General features: G+C 43.5%; 1 protein-coding gene across 2 annotated transcripts in view; it reads right to left on the reverse strand.

Annotated features, from left to right (window-relative positions):
- Positions 1-3,239: 3,239 nt before the first annotated feature.
- Positions 3,240-20,755, reverse strand: part of RAB5B (RAB5B, member RAS oncogene family) — a 72,976-nt gene continuing 55,460 nt past the window's right edge. For both annotated transcript variants that reach the window (XM_073552204.1, XM_073552205.1), the window contains exon 6: positions 3,240-6,619. In XM_073552204.1, coding sequence (XP_073408305.1) covers positions 6,504-6,619 — 116 coding nt within the window. In that variant the 3' untranslated portion in view covers positions 3,240-6,503. The remainder of the gene's footprint in view (positions 6,620-20,755) is intronic.

The following is a 20,755-nucleotide window of genomic DNA, read 5'->3' on the forward strand; positions in this document are numbered from 1 at the left end:
ATACATAAAGGTAATAATAAGGGTATTTAGTAAACATAATTTTGATCAAAATAATGTACAAGCCATCCCGCCACGTCACGGCAACCCTTGTGGGACAGTCCCTACTCTAGTATTTAAAACCTTATCACTTGCCAAGTGGCGTGAATGTGAATAAGGGTCGAGCGGCTGAACCACTTGTAACAGCTTAGGCCAGACTGGATGGCTTTCCCAGCTCAGAAAAAGGGCGGTCACACCCCTATATGCACTGAATGCACAATGAAATGAATAGAAAACAAATCTGAACTGAGACAAGTAAGTTAAGTATTTGCAGTATATTTTTTACTTTTAGTTCAGGATATTTGTGTTTTTTGCTTTTTGTTTTCTCTGGTTAATGGTCATGTGTTAATATGCACTTACATTGTGCATACACATTAACTTACTTGTCTCAGTTCAGATTTGTTTTCTATTCATTTCATTGTGCATTCAGTGCATATATGGGTGTGACCGCCCTTTTTCTGAGCTGGGAAAGCCATCCAGTCTGGCCTAAGCTGTTACAAGTGGTTCAGCCGCTCGACCCTTATTCACATTCACGCCACTTGGCAAGTGATAAGGTTTTAAATACTAGAGTAGGGACTGTCCCACAAGGGTTGCCGTGACGTGGCGGGATGGCTTGTACATTATTTTGATCAAAATTATGTTTACTAAATACCCTTATTATTATTATTACCTTTATGCATTATTTGCAGTATATTTTTTACTTTTAGTTCAGGATATTTGTGTTTTTTGCTTTCTGTTTTCTCTGGTTAATGGTCATTTGTTTTCTAATGCTCAGAGCTGGGATAGAATCACCTTAGGGAGTTGGAAGGTTCTTCTTCCTGCATCTGGTCTGGAGAGCCTCAGATAAAGCAGACACTTCTAGTGTGCTGGGAATCAATGCCAGTCTTATGAGCACAACCCCACCTGGAAGTTGGCTTAGACAGGTGACCCTGTATCTCGATGCACACAAGGACAAGATGTCACGCCACTTCCGGTTTTCCATTCTGTTTCTGGAGGCAGGCATCCTCCTTCGATCCTATGAATCTTCTCAGGGAATGACAGGGATACAAAGCCTGGGAACCAAGATACAGCACCAACCACTTTCTTCAGAAGACATTCACTCCACTGACTACAGGAGGAAACTTTCCCCAGGTAAAACATCTATTGCAATCTTCTCCCAGGTAACTCTGGGCTGTAGGTCTCCCTCCAAGAACAGGAAACCACATTAGGCCACCTTCACACATCTGTATATTTCTGGTACCGGAAAAACCGGTACTGGAGATATCCATGTCCGTGTGTGTACTAGGTGTGGCAACCGTGTGCCGCATCAGTACCACACGGACAGCCGCCGGGGAAGAAGTGCTACAGTAAGCGCTGTTCGCTGGTGCTGAAGCCGGCTGTCATCCTCCCCTGCTCTGTTGGCGATCGGAGAGAGCAGAGGAGTACGAATGAATGAATGAATGAAAAACCCAACGTGGGTTCCCCGTTTTTGAACCAATCCGGCAAAACTCACAGGTACAGGCTGCCGTTTTTAAGCTGCGGGGCCCCCCATATCCATGGCCCCATACCAGCCTGAGAATAGCAACCCGCTCCTGTGAGTTTTGCCAGGTTGGTTCAAAAACATAGGGGAACACACGTCAGGTTTTTCATTCTCCTCTGCTCGCGCCGCTCGCCGGTAGAGCGGGGGAGAATGATGACTTCCGGCGTCAGCACCTGCCGCAGGGGAACAGCGCTTACAGTTGTGCTTCTTCCCCGGCGGAGGTCATCAATGTGTGTTCTCTGTGTGCGGGCCGTTTTGCTATCCTTGGTGATGGCAAAAAACAGACGTCAATTTGTTTTACCCACGGACACACGGTCCGTGAAAACACATTTAGTATTTCTATTACCCCTTGATAGTAAGCACCAGTCCCTGACAGCACCTGTGGTGACATGGTAGCCTCTCCATGGAAGGACTTATACGAGATGCTACACGATAGGCTCAGTGATAAAGATGAAACTTTTTCACTATATGCAATCCTTGACTTATTCTACTAACTGTATACCGTCAAAGTGTACCATGTTGGAGGGTGTATAGTGGGGGGTTGTCATTTTGTTTTTATCGCACCTGATGTAAGGTTGTGATGTTTCTGGTACTGTTATTTAGTTCACACTCTGTCACGGTAGGTGGTGTGTGTGATTTTGTTGCCTTTATTTTGACAAGGCTATTTTTAGAGTACGGTATTTATTAAAGGTTACATTTTAAGGTTTTAATTACCCCACTTATTGCTTTTCATACTATTTGTATCAGGGGGATACTTCCAGGATATTGAAATTACTATGTCAGTATTTAAAGTGAACCTGACACATGGTGCTAAATCCGTGGGCAACATGCATCACACACTGGCCCAATGAACACAGTCAGGTAGATTCGACTCAAAACGATGTGGCATGTCAGAGAAAAACATTTTAATAGCCACCGTGGACCGACACCACGCTATAGACTAGTCAGGTGACTAGAGTTGAGCGAATATATTTGGTTCCCTTCTTATTCGGAAAGCTATAGCACTTGCCGAATAAGCTACAGCGGGAACCCGGCTTTCTGGATCGCGCCAGCTGTACAGCTGATCGCCGCCGTGTCACAGTACATGCATGGAGAGACCAACACACAGGCTTTCAGCTGTTTAGCTGGCGCGATCCAGGAAGCCGGGTTCCTGCTGTAGCTTATTCAGAAAGTGCTATAGCTTGCCGAATAAGCAGGGGACCGAAGATATTTGCTCAACTCTACAGGTGACTCCCCTGTGGCTTCAGCCCACCCACTACCAATGACCAATACCTCTCTGTCCGTGTACGCGTATAGGCAGAGAACTGTCAATCCAGGGTCAGGTTCACTTTATATGATGAAAAAAAAAAAAACTCCTAAAAATAAAACCCCAAATGGACAAATGACAGACAGGTAGCAGATGCACATCACTTGCATTGTGGTTCGTGGTAGCAAATTTGAGCGCGACTTGAGGCATATACCTAATATTCAACGTGTCTGAATGGCGGGTAGCAGTGTAACCCATTTACAATTAAGTGTCACAGTGCAGTGAAGCGCTTTTGGCTCCCCAGTAAGTGGCACAGGGATGATGGATTGTCCCCTTCTTCCTCCATGCGCTGGTACTGTGGTTCTCCACCACGCAAATACTGTCAGGTATGAAAAGGCATTTACCAAGAGAAATGTAAAATAATGAATCGGACAATCATTAAGAAGCTAAGTTCATTTAATATACACACACAGTCTTTTGTTTTTTACTTACATTAAATACATTGGTAGATTGGGGGGAGATGTTCATTATGGTTACAACTGAAGTTAGATTTTTCTTAATGCAAATAAGAAAAAAAAAAAAAAGCAGATTAAAACAGAGAAATTCTAATCTCTCGGAGCTGTGATATACCAACTTGGTCCAGGTTTCACCCATGTGCTAATAGGGAATCGAGGTGAAGTTGGCAGTGTCATTAGTATTTTGAGTACAACAATGGTTGCATGTGGCAATACAATGTGTCAATTCATCTGGACATTGGAAAAAAAAAAAAAAAACGACAAGCACAACATTGCTATCTGCTGTCCCATAACTACATCTCAGCAGTGATTTTATTTTCTCTAAAGTGGATTGTAGTGAGTACGAGCCAATGACTGATGTTCATCTAGAGCTGAGATTTGTAGAAACGATGGATGAGCGTTTCCGTAAAATCAACTGCATACATTGCTTGCAACATCACAGTAAAAATAAATATCACTTTTCAATCAGCTGCAATGATTAATAAAACGGTTTAAAATCTCAATAGCCCACTTACATCTTCCACAGGCAGAAGGACGTCCTACATAAACTCTGCTACATACGCTCACTGTTCCATCAGCAGGAAGGTGTGTCAGTTGTAGCGGCAACCAAGAATGGACCAATTAGTGTCCAGTTTGGTAATTTACATAAAAGCTCCAAAAAGGATGTGTTCTCTGTCTGAAAAAATTTTAGGTTCACATCAATATAGATGGTTGGAGGGTATCTTCGTATAAGCTTTTCTTACCGCATACAAAACCCCCCCTAGGACTGGCAATGCAATCAATTTCTGGGACATGGAAATTTTGTACAGTCAAATGCATATAGGCAAGGTACATGCAGAAATGCTCTAAAAATGAACCCTGGAGATTGGATATATGTGACTATCAGATAACTTTACCAAGTTGCCCAAAGAGTGATATGTGAACGTGTTCAGTACTTGAGAAGTCAAGAGCTTCATATATTATTGTAGTGTTGGGAAACCATCATTAATGCCTTTAACACTGCACAAACAGTGCAGATTCTCAGTAAATGTGCAATATCTGTATAGCAGAATTTAGTAAAGTACAGCAAAAGTGGCAGAAAATACAATAAAAGTGGGGTATAATGTCTTTTAACCGACCACCAATGCCATGATAATAAATCCTAATGAGTATCATAAAACATGCACCAAGGAGGACCTGTAGGATACATTCCCATGCAGCTAGATAGAAAATCAGCTTAACACAACTGAAAGATTTTCTTCTAGCCCCATTCAGATTAATTTGGACAGTCTCAAAAATTTCTGCAACGAATCTGCTGCTTGTGAATATATCCGTATAATAACTCCTAAACCTTTCGTGAGCTGTCTAGCCCTCTCCCAAATGGGACGCTAACAGAATCAAGAGTAAGAAAATGTAACGAGCAGTGCGCCCTTAACAACAGTCCTGTCCACCTATGGAAGGAAGGCACATATCAAGAGAAAACTGGCAATCCATTAAGTCACCATCAAAAAATTAGTAAGAACACTTAAACACACGCAGAAAGGCACAAACCCGTCATGCCGACTGGTGTCTAGGTAAGACTTAGGAGAACCTCACGAGTCAGATTTCAATCTGCCTTAATGAGAAGACTCCTTGGTAGGGTGAAGAGTGGTTAATAATGTACGAATGTATGTTGTGATGCGAGAACGTAATCACTATTCTAGTGGAGGATGATGATCTGTAATAATCAGCCGTTTGCTACATGATACCAAAAATGTAATTTCTTAATATAATAAAAGTAAAAAAGGACAGAAGAGCAACCTTTCCACCACTTGAGGACTAAAAGTCCACGCTGCTGGTGGCAACCCTTACAGAAGGTAACACTAAACAACACAGGTCTGTATGGAAGTTGCAGATTACCAACCGAAATACTATTATATGGGGCCTCTACTAGACGAGGAGAAAAGGGTCATTTAGTGGCTGCCTTGATGGCCTTCTCTACGGTTACATAACGTGAAGGAGTGATTGCTAGGAGACTGGTTCAGCTAACCCTTGCCAAGCGGCATCAGGACTTGCAGACTGGTAGGTACAATACATATCTCCAAACTGGAATTCCATCATCTGTCACTCTGTCCATAGTCTACATGTCGGTTGGGCTTTGTCTACGGTCATACAGCAGTTCTACATCCTTACATCACTAGCTGGATCTGCTGCACAAATGGATGGAAAAACCAAGTGCTGTATAAAATCCCTGAAAACCAGATGGCCAAAAAAGTTCTAATGACTGCGGCATAGAGCGCTGACATTTTTCCATCAGGTTTCTGTAAACCTTTTTATGTGCTTTAAATTCCAGACACCAATCGGATTTCTACTGCATTTCCCGCCTGGACCAACCCCACAGTCGCCATCAATGGAAGGTGTGCTCATCCCTTGCAGTGCTTCACAGTAATAGAAAAATCTCATGTGTTCAGCTGAAATCTCCTGCGTTTACACCAGTGCACCACCCATAAAACAGTTCATGTTTTCAGGCTAAATCTAGAGTAATGTGAATGATCGTTTACCAGCTACACTTGTCCAGGAGCACAAATAATGCATTGACAGAAGCAAACAAGAAATTAAACATTTACAAGTACTGTAGCAAGATTTGTAAGTAACGTGATGCTTCTTCAAAGTCTGAAGATCTATAGGGCACTGGACAGACTGCAAAACAGAAAGAAGCACATGGTAGGTAGAAGATAAGTAGTAGGTGGGTGGAGGGGAGTCTACAAGAAATCAAACGAAAACCAATATTAAAGTCACTATATGCAGCTATAATACAAAGTAGAATCAGTTTTTTTTTTTGCTTCTTGTTGGCTCTGTTGAGAAGGCGTGGTCCCCAGAAGATGCGATCCTTTGCAGTGTCACAGGAGTAGTCTGTGTGTGTTTGTTGGAAGCAGTGAAAGGAATAAACAGAAATTAAAACCCACAATAGTGCAGTTAGCAGGGAGGTTGCTGAGGGCTGCAGTGGTGTGGGGGGTGGGAGAGGTTGGTAAGGGAAGTTTCGAGCTGCTCGCTTTGCTTCCATGTGTGTGCTGATATCCACAGTGAGGGGGTAAGGGGTGCAGAAGGGAAAGTCTTGGCAGAAGAGTGAGGTTCTGGAAGGGTGTTAGGATGTATTTCTGGAAGGCTGAAGGGCAGGTGCAGGAAGAGAGGTTATAATCTTATCTTGAATCCCCATTGTTCTCCGGTATTAATTGCTGCAGCACTGGCTCCTGTTCTGCTGCGTCTGCTCATGGAGATCCACACCCCGGCTGCGCCCAGCTGCCCCACTTGTGTTCTGGGGCTCATTTTTTGGCAGCTTCTTAGCTGTAAAAGAAAGACAGGATTTCAGTAAGGTATATCATTTTTATGTATGCAAACACTATGGGTGGGTGGGGGTGGGGGTGGGGGGGGGTGGGGGACAAAAAAAAAAAAAAAAAAAAAAAAAGCCTGCGTAATCTGCAGCGCTTTACATTTATTATCACTGTCCCCACTTGGGATCACAATCTAAATTCCCTATCTGTATGTGTTTGGAGTGTGGGAGGAAACCAGAGAAAACCCACGCAAACATGGGGAGAACATACAAACTCCTTGCAGATGTTGGCCTTGGTGGGACTTGAATCCAGGACTCCAGCGCTGCTAATCACTGAGCCACTGTGTCAACTTACTTGAGTCATAAAAAGTTTTGTGGCCACATTTTTGTAGCAATTTTATTGCTCCAATAAACGTAAAAATGTTTTATAACTTGTGCGTACATGGTTCCTAAGCAGACCTATGTGCACATGGTTGATGCAGCCTTTCATGGTTACAGACAAAAAGAAAGCTTACTTAGTTGTCTGATCCTACTTATCCTACTTTCTTGATTATGGCTGTCCTCTTGCTGAGCAGAGTAAAAGCTTATGGCTCAGATTCATCAAGTCTGGTGTTGTTCTCTCCAATCTTGATGAGGGGGGTGTGCTGGTGTCAGAGGCGCAGGATTCATTTAGGACAATAGTGGAGCCTAGGCGCACTACTAATGGAGGGTTGCAATGCCAGTGGCAGGCCAAATAGACAACAAAAGAAAAAATACCACTGTAGGGTACGCACACCACAATGCTATATATAAAAAGGCAAAACTTTATTAACAATGACTGTTTAAAATACTTAAAACCAAAGCAGTGTTCCCCCCATGCATGATATAATAATCACAGGCAATAAATGCAATAAACAAAGGGCCCCTGGATTGTAACATGCAATTGTCAAAAAATAGAGGAATAATAATAAATCCTGAGCATGGACGACAAGTAATGAAAATGAACAATCACAATCTATAACTGAAACTGTCCCCAAAAATGCCCTGCAACCAAAATGCCATAAAATGTAGACACAATAAAGTCTACAAAGTTAACTTGAGTATGGCCACTATTTAAGTGGCACTTACACTTAGAGGGTAGAGGCATCGGTGTAACGGTTGGTAAGGAATATGATCCTGGCTGCAGCATTCAAGGCAGATTGGAGAGGAGAGAGCTTGGTAAGAGGGAGACCGTTGAGTAGAGAGTTACAATAGTCCAGACGAGAATGAATAAGAGAAACAGTAAGAGTTTTTGCAGAGTCCAAAGTAAGAAAAAGTTGAACTTTAGAAATGTTTTTGAGGCGCAGATAAAAAGAGCGAGCCAGTGATCGTATGTGTGGGGTGAATCAAGTATGACCCCAAGACAGCGGGCATATTGCTGGGGAGTAATGGTAGAACCACACACGGAAATGGCAATGTCGGGCATAGGTAGGTTAGTAGAGGGAGGAAACATGATGTTAGAGACAGCAGTAATACAATCACTATTGTTTTCCAATCATGCAGGCGTGATGTCAGGAGTAGAGGTGTATATTTGAGTGTCATCAGCATAGAGATGGCACTGAAAACCAAATCTACTGATTGTTTGTCCAATAGGGGCAGTGTACAAAGAGAAGAGGAGGGGGCCTAGGACTGATCCCTGAGGAACCCCAACAGTAAGGGGACGATGAGAGGAGGAGGAGCCAGCAAAAGATACAGTAAAGGAGCGGTCAGAGAGATAGGAGAACCAGGAGAGAACGGTGTCCTTGAGGCCGATGGAGCGGAGCATAGTGAGGAGGAGCTGATGATCCACAGTGTCGAATGCTGCAGAGAGATCCAAGAGAATTAGCATGGAGTAATGACCATTAGATTTAGCTGTTAGTTGATCATTAGAGACTTTCCTGAGGGAAGTTTCAGTAGAGTGTAAATAGTGGAAATCGGAGTGAGGAGGGTCAGGTAGAGCTGGGTTCCCCAACTCCAGTCCTCAAGGCCCACCAGCAGATCATGTTTTCAGGATTTCCTTTTTATTGCTCAGGTGATAAATTGCTTCACCTGTGCAATACAAAGGAAATCCTGAAAACATGATCTGTTGGAGGGCCTTGAGGACTGGAGTTGGGGGAACCCTGAAGAGAGAGTTATCTGAGAGATAGTGGATAAGATGGGATTGGAGCAAGCGTTCCAGGAGTTTAGAGATGAAGGGAGGATTAGAGACAGGTCTATAGTTAGCAGCACAGTTTTGGTCGAGGGATGGTTTTTTTAAGCAATAGATGCATGATGGCATGCTTAAATGAGGAGGGAAAGATACCGGAAGAGAGAGAGGTTGAATATTTTTATTCAAAAACGGCCACAGCTATATTTCTTCTATAACTGAAACAAAACTAGTAGGCTTCATAGTGGAAGCCATCCAGAACATGAACATGCTGCTTTTTTGAATGGTTTCAAAACCGTGAAGTGGTTACAAGAAGTAACAAAAGCCTGAACATGTGCACAGTGCTGTCGATTTCTACATTGCTGTGCAATATGTTTTTTTCTGCAGTTTTCGTGGTGCTTTTTCAGGTGGCAACAGCCTGAAAAAGACATTGTAGGTATATACCCATAGAATTTTAAAACCATCAAACAGCGAGACCAAAAACAAATACTGACCCACAGGTCAAAATTATTTCCTAAAAATGCAGTATTAGCAGATACAGGACTTACAGTCCCTTTAGTTGAAATATCTATATTTTCAGTGCTATGTTCATACATTGTAATTAAAGCACATTCCCAATGATCCACACAAAACACATTTAAAATATTCATGTTGGTGTGTACATATGAATTTCTAATACATAACTGAATTATAGTTTCCATGCTATGGAAAGTACAGCCTCCAAGTCGGGTACACAACCTTTTCTAGTCCAAGGGCCACATTGTCAGACTGAACCCATTTCAAATATTCTATCCTAATATTTGTGGCTTCCAGGAGCACATAGTGAGTTATATGTACTTAACTACCCTTGCTTGGAACTACACCATACCTCTTCTCTCTAACAAAGCAAATAGAGGTCTGAAGCCACTAGAGAAGCATGTCCATGACCAGATGGTTGGGGACTGCACAGAATAGCATAGTGGGCTACATGTGCCTCTGGACCAAAAGTTGTGCACCTCTGCTTCAAGTGGATTATTAACTTCAGGAGTACCTTTCCTCAGATTTTGCTTGTCAATCAGTCCACCTCATGGGAGTAGTGGCTACTGAACTAGTAAAATGTAGTTATTTCCTCATCTCTGTTTCGAAGATATTAGCTTGTAAAGTTTATATGCTAATTTAATTAAGACAAAGGGAGGAGTTAGATTCATCTCTGGGTGTGATTCCTATTCACCTGCAAGATATTGACCAATCATAAGCAGTCATGTCATGCAGGGGAAAAAAGAAAGCCTCAGAGAAAGTCAGACCCGACTTTCTCTGTGTGATATGGCAAGACATGTAATGACACAGATCTCACGGTTAGCATCTACTATTATTACAAATGGATGAGGTATGTGGGAATAAGAGCTAAAGCGCGTCACATACACCACTTTGGATCTGAGCCAGCTATCAGCCCAAATCCTGCAATAGATGTGGAGGTGTTTCTAATGATACAACGCTTTGCTCCCCTCCCCGCTTGTAGTCACATTAGGTGCTGGCAGCGAGATCTGTGTGACTTGGTTAGGAACAATAGTCTTACCATATCATACAGAAAGAGACTGTTCTGATCTTTTTTTTTTCCCCTCGCTCTTCTTATATGTTGCGGCCCGCTTATAGGTCGGTAACATCATGCAGGTGAAAAATTTAACATGTCCAGAAACTAATCTCTGCTCTTGCCCCCTTGTTATAGTGGAATTTAGTATATAATCTTTACAATGTTAATATCTCTACAACAGAGATAAGAAATTAAAGAAAAATTTACTCATCTCTGCAGCCACTATTTCATGATGTGGCCAGTGCAATAAGCTCAAACTGGTGAAAGGTCTGCCTTACTCCACTTGCAGAAAATGAAAAATAGGAAGACACTTGAAGGACAGCAGTCCTTTACTTCTCTCTGAAATTGATAACTAGCAATATACAGGTGCTTCTCCCAAAATTAGAATATCAAAAAAAAAAAAAAATGAAACTCATAGTCATTACACACAGAGTGATCTATTTCAAGTGTTTATTTCTGTTAATGTTGATGATTATGGCTTACAGCCAATGAAAGCTGAAGTCATTATCTCAGTAAATTAGAATACTTTATAACACCAGTTTGAAAAATGATCTTAAAATCCAAAATGTTGGCCTACTGAAAAGCCAGATTACTTCCCGGTAATGCTCTTTTAATGAGTCCACGACAGCACCCACTGGAGGTATCGGATCCGCCCCATCTGGAACAGGAAACCCTACAGAAAGATATAAGGGGGCGGTCCGCCTCTCCTCAGTTTTGTATTTCAGAGTACCAGGAGGACCGCCAAGGGTTAGGCAATGTATTTGCATCTCTTAAACTTTACTTTTTCATCTTTAGTAGATACACCTTTACTATTGATATGTTAGCAGGGAGGGAAGTGAGCGGGTGCTGTCGTGGACTCATTAAAAGAGCATTACCGGGTAAGTAATCCGGCTTTTTACCGTTCGCCATGACAGCACCCACTGGAGAGATTCCAGAGACCATCACTTGGGTGGGACCACCGTGCCAAGGACAGTCCTGCCAAAGCTTAGGTCAGAAGTTGAAGAAAGGTCGAGTCTATAGTGATTATAGAAGGAAGAAGGGGTTGACCAAATTGCTGCCTTACATACGGTTTCAATTGGAACGTCTCCCCTCTCTGCCCAGGAGGTTGCCACTGCTCTGGTGGAATGTGCTCTGAAGCTCTCCGGAGGATCTTCATTTTTCCCGGAGTAGGCTAAGCGAATGGCATCCCTGATCAATCGGGAAATGGTGCTCTTCTTGACTCCGTACCCTTTTTTACAGCCCTGAAAAGATATGAACAGAGCCCTACACTGCCTCCAGCTCCTGGACCTCTCAATATATTTTAGGACAGTTCTTCTAACATCCAAGGAGTGGAATTTCTGCTCCTCCGGAGTGGAGGGGTTCCCAAAGATCGGGAGAAGTATTTCTTGGGATCGATGGAACTTTGTTGATACCTTGGGCAGGTATGAGGGGTCTGGTTTTAATATTAACCTATCCTGGTATATCTGAAAAAAGGGTGGGTCTATGGATAGCGCTTGGCTATCACTCACTCTCCTAGCAGACGTTAGTGCTACTAAGAGGGCCGTCTTGAGTGACGAGCATTTCAGGGATATCGGGTCTATCAGCTCGAAGGGTTCTTCCATCAGGGCGTCTAAGACCAGATTTAAGTCCCATGCAGGGATTGCAGGTATGTGAACCGGAGCTATACGTTCGCAAGCTGTAATAAATCGTGAGATCCACTTATTTCCTGCTATATCATGGCCGTACAGTGCCCCTAATACGGACACTTGGACTTTTAGTGTGTTTACTGCCAGGCCCAAGTCCTTCCCTTTCTGTAGAAATTCCAAGATAGGAACTATTCGAACTTCTGTAGTATGGGGCGCTGTATGGAACTGCAGGAATTTTTTCCATATCCTTGTATAAATCTGGGTAGTGGACTGCTTCCTGCTTTGTAGTAGCGTAGCAATTAGTGTTTCAGAAAACCCTCTTGATCTTAGTAGCTGCCTTTCAAATTCCACGCCGTCAAGTGTAAGCTGTCCACTTGGGGGTGGAAAAAAGGGCCTTGGGAGAGTAGGTTGGGAATCGAAAGGAGGACCCAAGGATCTGTTACCGACATGATTCGTAGCCATGAGAACCACGGTCTCTTGGGCCAGAATGGTGCTATCAAAATTACTCTCGCCCGGTTCTCTGATTTTCCGAATGACCTGTGGTAGGAGAATTATCGGAGGAAAGGCATATGCCAGGTTGAATTTCCATGAAGCCTGGAGGGCATCCAGTATGTCTGGATGGTCTGACGGAGACAGGGAAGCAAACACCTTTATCTGTCTGTTCTCTTTCGTGGCAAAAAGGTCCACCTGAGGTCGCCCCCTTAAAGCTACTATGTCCTTGAAGATTCGGCGATTGAGGCACCACTCCCCTTGCCGAAGTGTGTGTCGGCTTAAGAAATCTGCCTTTTGGTTGTTCTCCCCCCTGATATGAAGGGCCGAGATGGACAACAAATAATTTTCGGCTAAGTTTAAGGTTTTTGCTGCAGAATACATCAGAGTCTCTGATCGAGTACCTCCCTGTCCGTTTATGTAGGCCACTGTAGTGGTGTTGTCCGACAAGATCCTGACATGCTTCTGTTGGAGCTGTGGAAGAAAATGGTGTAGAGCATAATATACCACCGTTAATTCCTTTAAATTAGACGAGTAGCCCCTTTCCTCTCTATTCCACCTTCCTTGACAAAAGCTATTCCCCATATGGGCTCCCCAGCCGTGGGGGCTAGCGTCGGTGGTTAGGATACGGGATGGTACTATAACCCATGGAACTCCTGAGGACAGATGGTCATCATTTTGCCACCATTCTAGAGAAGCCAAGACTTCCTGTGACAAGGTTATCTTGCTCTCGAGGTGACCGCCATGTCGCCTATCCTCTTGGAAGATTTGATGCTGCAGTGTGCGGGTATGATACTGGGCCCACTGGACTGCCGGGGTGTAAGAATTGAGTGACCCCAATAGCGACACTGTCCCTCTCAGAGACATGCGTTGTCTTCTTATGGCTGCCTTCACCTTCTCTTTTGTGAGTGTAATCTTTACCTGAGGGAGTAGACATCTCTAGGTTGTGGAGTCTAACTGGAACCCTAAGAACATCTGAATGCAAAGCGGGACGAGTCTGGACTTCTGGAAGTTGATGATCCAGCCTAGATCCTGCAAAGATGAGATCGCGTCAGCCACACGCCTAGCACATTGGGTGACCGAGTTACCGATGATTAGGAAGTCATCTAGGTAAGGTACGATTAGAGTGTCTTTCTGACGGAAATAGGCCATCACCTCTGCCATCACTTTGGTGAAGATTCTCGGTGCCGTAGATAGGCCGAAAGGCATGGCCGTATACTGGAAAAGACGGATCTTGCCTTCGAATACCACCGCGACTCTTAGGTACCTTTGGCATCCATCATGAATAGGAAGATGATAGTAAGCATCCTTCAAGTCAATCCCCGCCATTACACAGTCCAGAAATAGAAGCTTTATGGTAGACCTGATTGATTCCATTTTAAACTTATAATTTTTTATAAACGTATTAAGCTTCCTTAAATTTATAATTGTCCTAAACGTACCATCTGATTTGGAAATTAAAAATAAAGGAGAGTAGAACCTTCTACCTTCCTGTCCCTCTGGGACCTCTACTAAAACCCGCTTGGATAGTAGGCTCCGAATTTCTACTTTGAGGGCCTCTTGTTGAACTATAGAGTTAAGGCGGGTTATGATAAAGAAATCATAAGGGATTTGAAGGAATTCTATTTTCATTCCCTCTTTAATGATACTTAGAATCCATGGACTCAAAGTTATTTGTTCCCATTTTGAAGAAAAAAGTTTTAATCTACCCCCTACTGGGAGGACTGATTGTTCAGTATTTATTTTCCTTTCAGAATGCTGAACCCTTAAACATGCTACCCTTCTGCTTTTCTTCCTTTGCGATCCATCTATTTGATCTATCCGCTTGTCTCCTTCCAAATGGTCGCCTTTTAAAGGTTCTCCTGTAGAAAGGGATAGAAGAATCAGGGAAGGCCTTCTTCCTTTCTTTCGCTTTGGCGAGTATATCATCTAGTGCTTTCCCAAAGAGGAACTCACCCTCACACGGGGTTGCGCAAATCAAAGATTTCGATTGCGCATCTCCCTTCCAGCTCTTCATCCATAGTGCCCTCCTTGCGCGTCTCCATTCCAGCTCTTCATCCATAGTGCCCTCCTGGCGTTGTTTACAAGACCACCCGATCTCACTGCCAGCCGCAGAGTGTCTGCCGATGCATCGGCCATGAAGGCTGCCGCCCCTCTAATTAATGGAATAGCGGCCCGTAGTTTTTCCCTAGACACCTTCTGCTCGATTTGTTGATCCAATTGGTCCAACCATACGATCATAGATCTGGCGGTGCATGTGCTGGCTTAAAAATGCCTGTGGTAGACTCCCAAGACCTTTTTAAATGATGACTCCGCTTTACGGGCTAGCGGGTCCGCCAATAAGCCTGCGTCCTCTACCGGAATAGTAGACTGCTTTTAGGTGGAGGCTACAACAGCATCAACCTTTGGCACCTTGGTCCATTTTAATAGCTCGTCATCGCTAAATGGATACTTCCTTTTTGAGGCCGATGGTAGAAAACTTCTTTGCAGGGCTGTGGAGTCGGAGTCGTGGAGTCGGAGTTAGTTTTGGTTGGAGTCGGTAGAAATGTACCGACTCCAGCTTTAAAAAAAATGTATTAATATTTCATAATTGAACTTTCATATGAATTTTATAAATGTTACTCAAATATATATGTTCTATCAAACTATGAACAACAGTGATAAGCAGTTCTGATGGAGATAGAGACATTTCTTACTTCATGTGTGTCACTGTTCTCCACTGCCCTTATCTAATCTTATACTTGGTTAACCTCATGCTGCCCCAACTCCCCTACTTACAATGTATGAAACTGAAAGTGAAAATGTGTTGCAAATTCTTAGTAGTAAAGCTCCTCCTCTAGACTAGATCATACTAGGTGTGCGTCTTCCAAGCATCTCACAGCTGCCTGCTACTCAGAAGAGGAAGACTGTAAGAAGTATTATCCTTTCAACAAACTTTGCATCAGTTAACTGTGAGTACATGAGGAATAATAACAGTATTACTGACCACTATATCAGTTGTACGACCTGGCAATAATTTTGTACAATTGTTTTTAGGAAAAACAATTGTCATTTGGATTGTGAATGCAGAATTAAAAACCTGAGAATGTCAAAGAAGCATCACATTAAATCAGCTGTATTTGAACATTTCACCATCACTCAAGATAGAAAACATTATGTCTGTCAGTGTATGACAAATGATCCAGACGAAAACAAATGCTGTGAAGCCAAGATGAGTACATATTCAGGCAAAGATAAAAATGCTCCTACCAGAGCTTCTAATCTAAAGAGACATTTACAGCGCTTTCATCCAGAAGTACTGAAAGCAGTGGATGAGAAAGACTGCATCCAAACCAATGAACCAGTGCCCAGCTCTTCCAGCCAAACAAAGGAGTAGAGAACTTTGCAGCCATCAGTTGCAAGATATTTTGTCAGTGACAAAGTTACTGTGACAATGACAGTAGATACATTTAAAAAACAGATCATAGAGCTTGTTGTAAAGGATATTGTGCCTATTTCATTATTTTCACGACCAGCTTTTGTGTCTGAATGGGGAAATGGCCCGCAAGCTTGGTGTTTCTCTGGAGAGAGAGAGTATTAGAAAATTAGTAATCGAAGAAGCTTTTAAACAAAAGGAAGAACTTAAAAAAAAAACTCTCAAGGGACGCTTTCTGTTTCTTAAAATGGATGCCTGCACACGTCACAGAGTGAACTATTTTGCCATCAATGTCCGATTTGTTTGTGACAAAAATGAAATAGTTACCAAGACATTGGCAGTAAAAGACACCAAAGCTCATCACACCAGTGAGTTTCTCCAGGTCTTGGTGGAAAAGGTTCTGCAAGACTATGAACTTAAAAAAGAGCAAGTTCTTTCTGTCGTAACTGACAATGCTTCAAATATGATAAGTACTATTAAGCTAATGAATGAGAGTAATGATGGTGACCAGCAGCTAGAAGAACATTCTGGGTCCACAGACACAGAAATGTTTGAAATAGAGGAACACAGTATTGTAACTGAGGAGCAAACTGAAGTTGCTTCAGATGAACAGCAACATGATAGTTTAGATGATGTTGTTGAAACTGTGTCAATATGTTCTTTCATTCATCACATGCGCTGTGTTGTGCATATGCTACAGCTGGCTATAAGACAGTCTGCAAGAAGGACATGCTGCTGCACTGATTGGCAAGGTGAGAAAATTGGCTACTGTTGCCAGAACCCCTAAAGTTGACTCAATTTTGAAGAGACGTGCTGGAAAAGGGGCAATTATTGATCAAGCCACACGATGGGGCAGTACTTACTTAATGATTCAGCGCTTGGTTGAACTAAAAACCTTTCTTGTAGACATGGCTAACCCTCAACTGACGCTAAATGAAAGTCAGTGAAATCAGGTGACTGAGCTGGAAAAATTGCTAGAGCACCCATTTACAGTGACTAAAAAATTACAAGCAGAGGACTTAACTCCAGGTATTTTCTTAAAGGAGTGGAAGAACCTGATGTTTTGCCTGTCCCAAAGAGGAGGGTTAATTGCAAGTGGCATTGCTACATCAATGAAACGGAGAGAGGAGCTACTATTACAAAATAACATTCTTTTGGCAGCTGTTTATGTAGACCCAATGCATCGGATTCTTCTAGATGATCAACAGCTAAGTAAAGGAAAAGAAGCTCTGTTTGAAATAGCAGTAAGGATGAAAGGGTTGCAGAACAGTCAGGAGGAACAAGAAGAATTTGGTCGTCCTGCCACATCTTCACCCTCATCATCAACTGATGAAGAATTTAATTTCGAAAAATATTTGGATCACAAGGACCGTGCAAAGCGTTCCCGCATAGAAGAGTCATCCCCATCAAGGAACACAGCCAGTACATTTCAGCAGAATTTTTCATGTGCACTAAAAGAAATTGAGAAATTTGACCGTTCATCAAAAAATAACAGTGCAACAAGCGATTCCTCTGTATCCTGACATTGTCAGAGATGTTGCCCGAGTGGTTACTGCTTTGCCACCAACACAAGTTAGTGTAGAGAGGTTGTTCTCTGCTCTCAAAATAATTAGATCAGATTTGAGGGCATCCATGAAGGAGGATCTGACAATACTTTTTCTGAGGACAAATTTATAGATTTCTTCTTATTAACTGCATAAGTGTTTATTGCATATTTACTTACAGTTTAGAAAAGTTTATAAAAGTTATTTGCTATATTCTAATTGTATTCTAATAAATGTAGTTTTTGCTCTAAGTGGTCTGATTACTTATATGATGGTGAGAAACTGAATAAGCACGATGTTTAATATTTTACAACAGTAAATTTGTTGTTATGAATTGGCCATTTATGAAGGAGTCGGAGTCGGAGCCTGATAAAATCCAGGAGTCGGAGTCGCAACTGTGGCTTACCGACTCCACAGCCCTGCTTCTTTGATCGTGTTTTTCCCACTCTTTTTATTAGGGCCTTAACTGCCGGTATTACCGGAAGCGCTCTTTTTCTTTTCCGCCAACCCCGCAAACATTATTTCTTGTGCGGTTTGGACACCCTTTGTCTCCTCACACCCCATAGTGTTCCTCACGAACTTGACTAGGATATCCACACTATCTAGGGGAAAACATGAACGTCCCCCAATGTCTGATGATGATGATGTGACTGAGGAATCAGATCTCCCCCTGCTCTTGCTCTGATTCTGAGCTGAGGGTCACTTGTCTTTTGCTCCTAGTTTCTGAGGGAATACTGGAACGTGTAATAGCCTGTATTTCCTCCCTAATTATGGCCCGGATGTCCTTTGACGATACTGCCGACCCTTGTCTGGTCTCTCTGATGCATTGTTTACAGAGCTTTTTGGGGTAGGAGTCAGGGAGAGACTCCGCGCATAAAGCGCATTCCTTGTGTTTGGATTTTTGTTTTTTCTTCGCCTGGAACAGGGGTGACATGGCGAAGAGGGGGGGGGGGGGGAGAGGAGAGGTCAGCTTAAAGGACAGTATATATATTGCACACTCACCCAGTGTAGCATTTTTTACCGGATCAGATGGCTGAGACCCTGTCCTAGGCCTTGATTCTCCCACCTCGCTCCTGCGGGTGGTGTCCATCCTGGTAGTGCAATCCCTGGAGGAGCTGCCCCCCCCGCAGTCTCCTGCTGGAGCGTGCACTTCCGCTGGGGACGACATGGCTTCCTGCCGCTGAACTGAGGCGCCTGTTTAAATAGATTTTTTTTTTTTTCTCGTCCCGGAAGTCGCTCCTCCTGCCCGGGTTCCCGCGTGTGCGCCGTCGCGCTGCTCAGCCATCCTGCCCCGGAAGTTCACTCATTACTTCCGGGGCATAGGAGCCTCTGCGCCGGCTGGCTACCGCACCACCGCTTTTGTATGCGGCCCGCGCCTCTCCCCACGCTGCCGCCACCACTGCTTCACTTTTTTTCTCTCTTCTTCGCGCCACTGGCGCACTCACCGTCCGCAGCGGCGGCTCCCGCTTGGTGCCCCCTGGCGCGCTCCTAGGTGAGACCGGGCGGCTCCTCCCGGACCCGGTCATCACATCCTGCTGTCAGAAGAGGGGGGAGCCGTCTAACGGAGTCTCCCCCGTCGCTGCTTCCGGACCGCAGCCCCTGCCGTTCTCAAGGACACCGCGCAGGCGGCATGCATCTGGCCCAGGTATGTTCTTTCTGAAGGATCGTCCTGAGGTTCCCTGGGAACAGGAAACCAAAACTGAGGAGGAGAGGCGGACCACCCCCTTTTATCTTTCTGTAGGGTTTCCTGTTCCAGATGGGGCGGATCAGATACCTCCAGTGGGTGCTGTCGTGGCGAAGGGTAAAATGTATGTTCAGTAAATGCACTCAATACTTGGTCGGGGCTCCTTTTGCATCAATTACTGCATCAATGCGGCGTGGCATGGCGGAGATCAGCCTGTGGCACTGCTGAGGTGTTATGGAAGCCCAGGTTGCTTTGATAGCAGCCTTCAGCTCGTCTGCATTGTTGGGTCTGATGTTTCTCATCTTCCTACCCCATAGATTCTCTATGGGGTTTAAGTCAGGCGAGTTTGCTGGCCAATCAATCACAGCGATACTGTTTGTAAACCAGGTATTGGTACTTTTGGCAGTGTGAACAGGTGCCAAGTCCTGCTGGAGAATGAAATTTCCATTTCCAAAAAGCTTGTCGGCAGAGGGAAGCATGAAGTGCTCTAAAATTTCCTGGTAGATTGCTGCACTGACTTTGGTCTTGATAAGACACAGTGGACCTACGCCAACAGATGACATGGCTCCCCAAACCATCACTGATTGAGGAAAATTCACACTAGACCTCAAGCAGCTTGGATTGTGTGCCTCTTCACTCTTCCTGCTGACTCTGGGACCTTGATTTCCAAATGAAATGCAAAATTTACTTTCATCTGAAGACAACACCTTGGACCACTGAGCAACAGTCCAGTTCTTTTTCTCCTTGGCCCAGGTAAGATGCTTCTGGCTTTGTCTATTGGTCATGAGTGGCTTGACACAAGGCATGCAACACTTGTAGTCCATGTCCTGGATAGGTCTTTATGTGGTGGCTCTTGAAGCAATGACTCCAGGAGCAGTCCACTCCTTGTGAATCTCCCCCAAATTTTTGAATGGCCTTTTCTTAATCCTTTCAAGGCTGCGGTTATCCCGGTTGCTTGTGCACCTTCTAGCACACTTTATCCTTCCATTGAACTTTTCATTAATATGCTTAGATACAGCACTCTGGGAACAGCTAGCTTCTTTAGCAATGACTTTTGTGACTTACCCTCCGCCTTGTGGAGTGTGTCAATGACTGCCTTCTGGACATCTGTCAAGTCAGCAGTCTTCCCCTTGATTGTGGAGCCTACTGAAACAGACTAAGGGACCTATTTAAATGCTTAGGAAGCCTTTGCAGGTTTTTTTTTTATTATTCTAATTTACTGAAATAATGACTTCTGTGTTTTCATTGGCTGTAAGCCATAATCATCATTAACAGAAATAAACACGTGAAATAGATCACTCTGTAATGACTTTATAAGAGTTTCACTTTTTGTATTGAAGTGAAAAACTTTTTGACGATATTCTAATTTTGTGAGAAGCACTTGTATATAGTCATGGCCAAAAGTTTTGAGAATGACACAAATATTATATTTTCACATGATCTGCTGCCCTCTGGTTTTTATGTGTTTGTCAGATGTTTTTATCACATACAGAAATATAATTGCAATCATATTATGAGTAACAAAAGGTTATATTGACAGTTAGAATGAGTTAATGCAGCAAGTCAATATTTGCAGTGTTGACCCTTCTTCTTCAGGACCTCTGCAATTCTCCCTGGCATGCTCTCAATCAACTTCTGGATCAAATCCTGACTGATAGCAGTCCATTCTTGCAAAATGAA

The sequence above is a fragment of the Dendrobates tinctorius genome, unplaced genomic scaffold (assembly GCF_039654945.1).
Source record: "Dendrobates tinctorius isolate UK_male_01 unplaced genomic scaffold, ASM3965494v1 ptg000187l, whole genome shotgun sequence".
NCBI classification, from domain to species: Eukaryota; Metazoa; Chordata; class Amphibia; order Anura; family Dendrobatidae; genus Dendrobates; species Dendrobates tinctorius.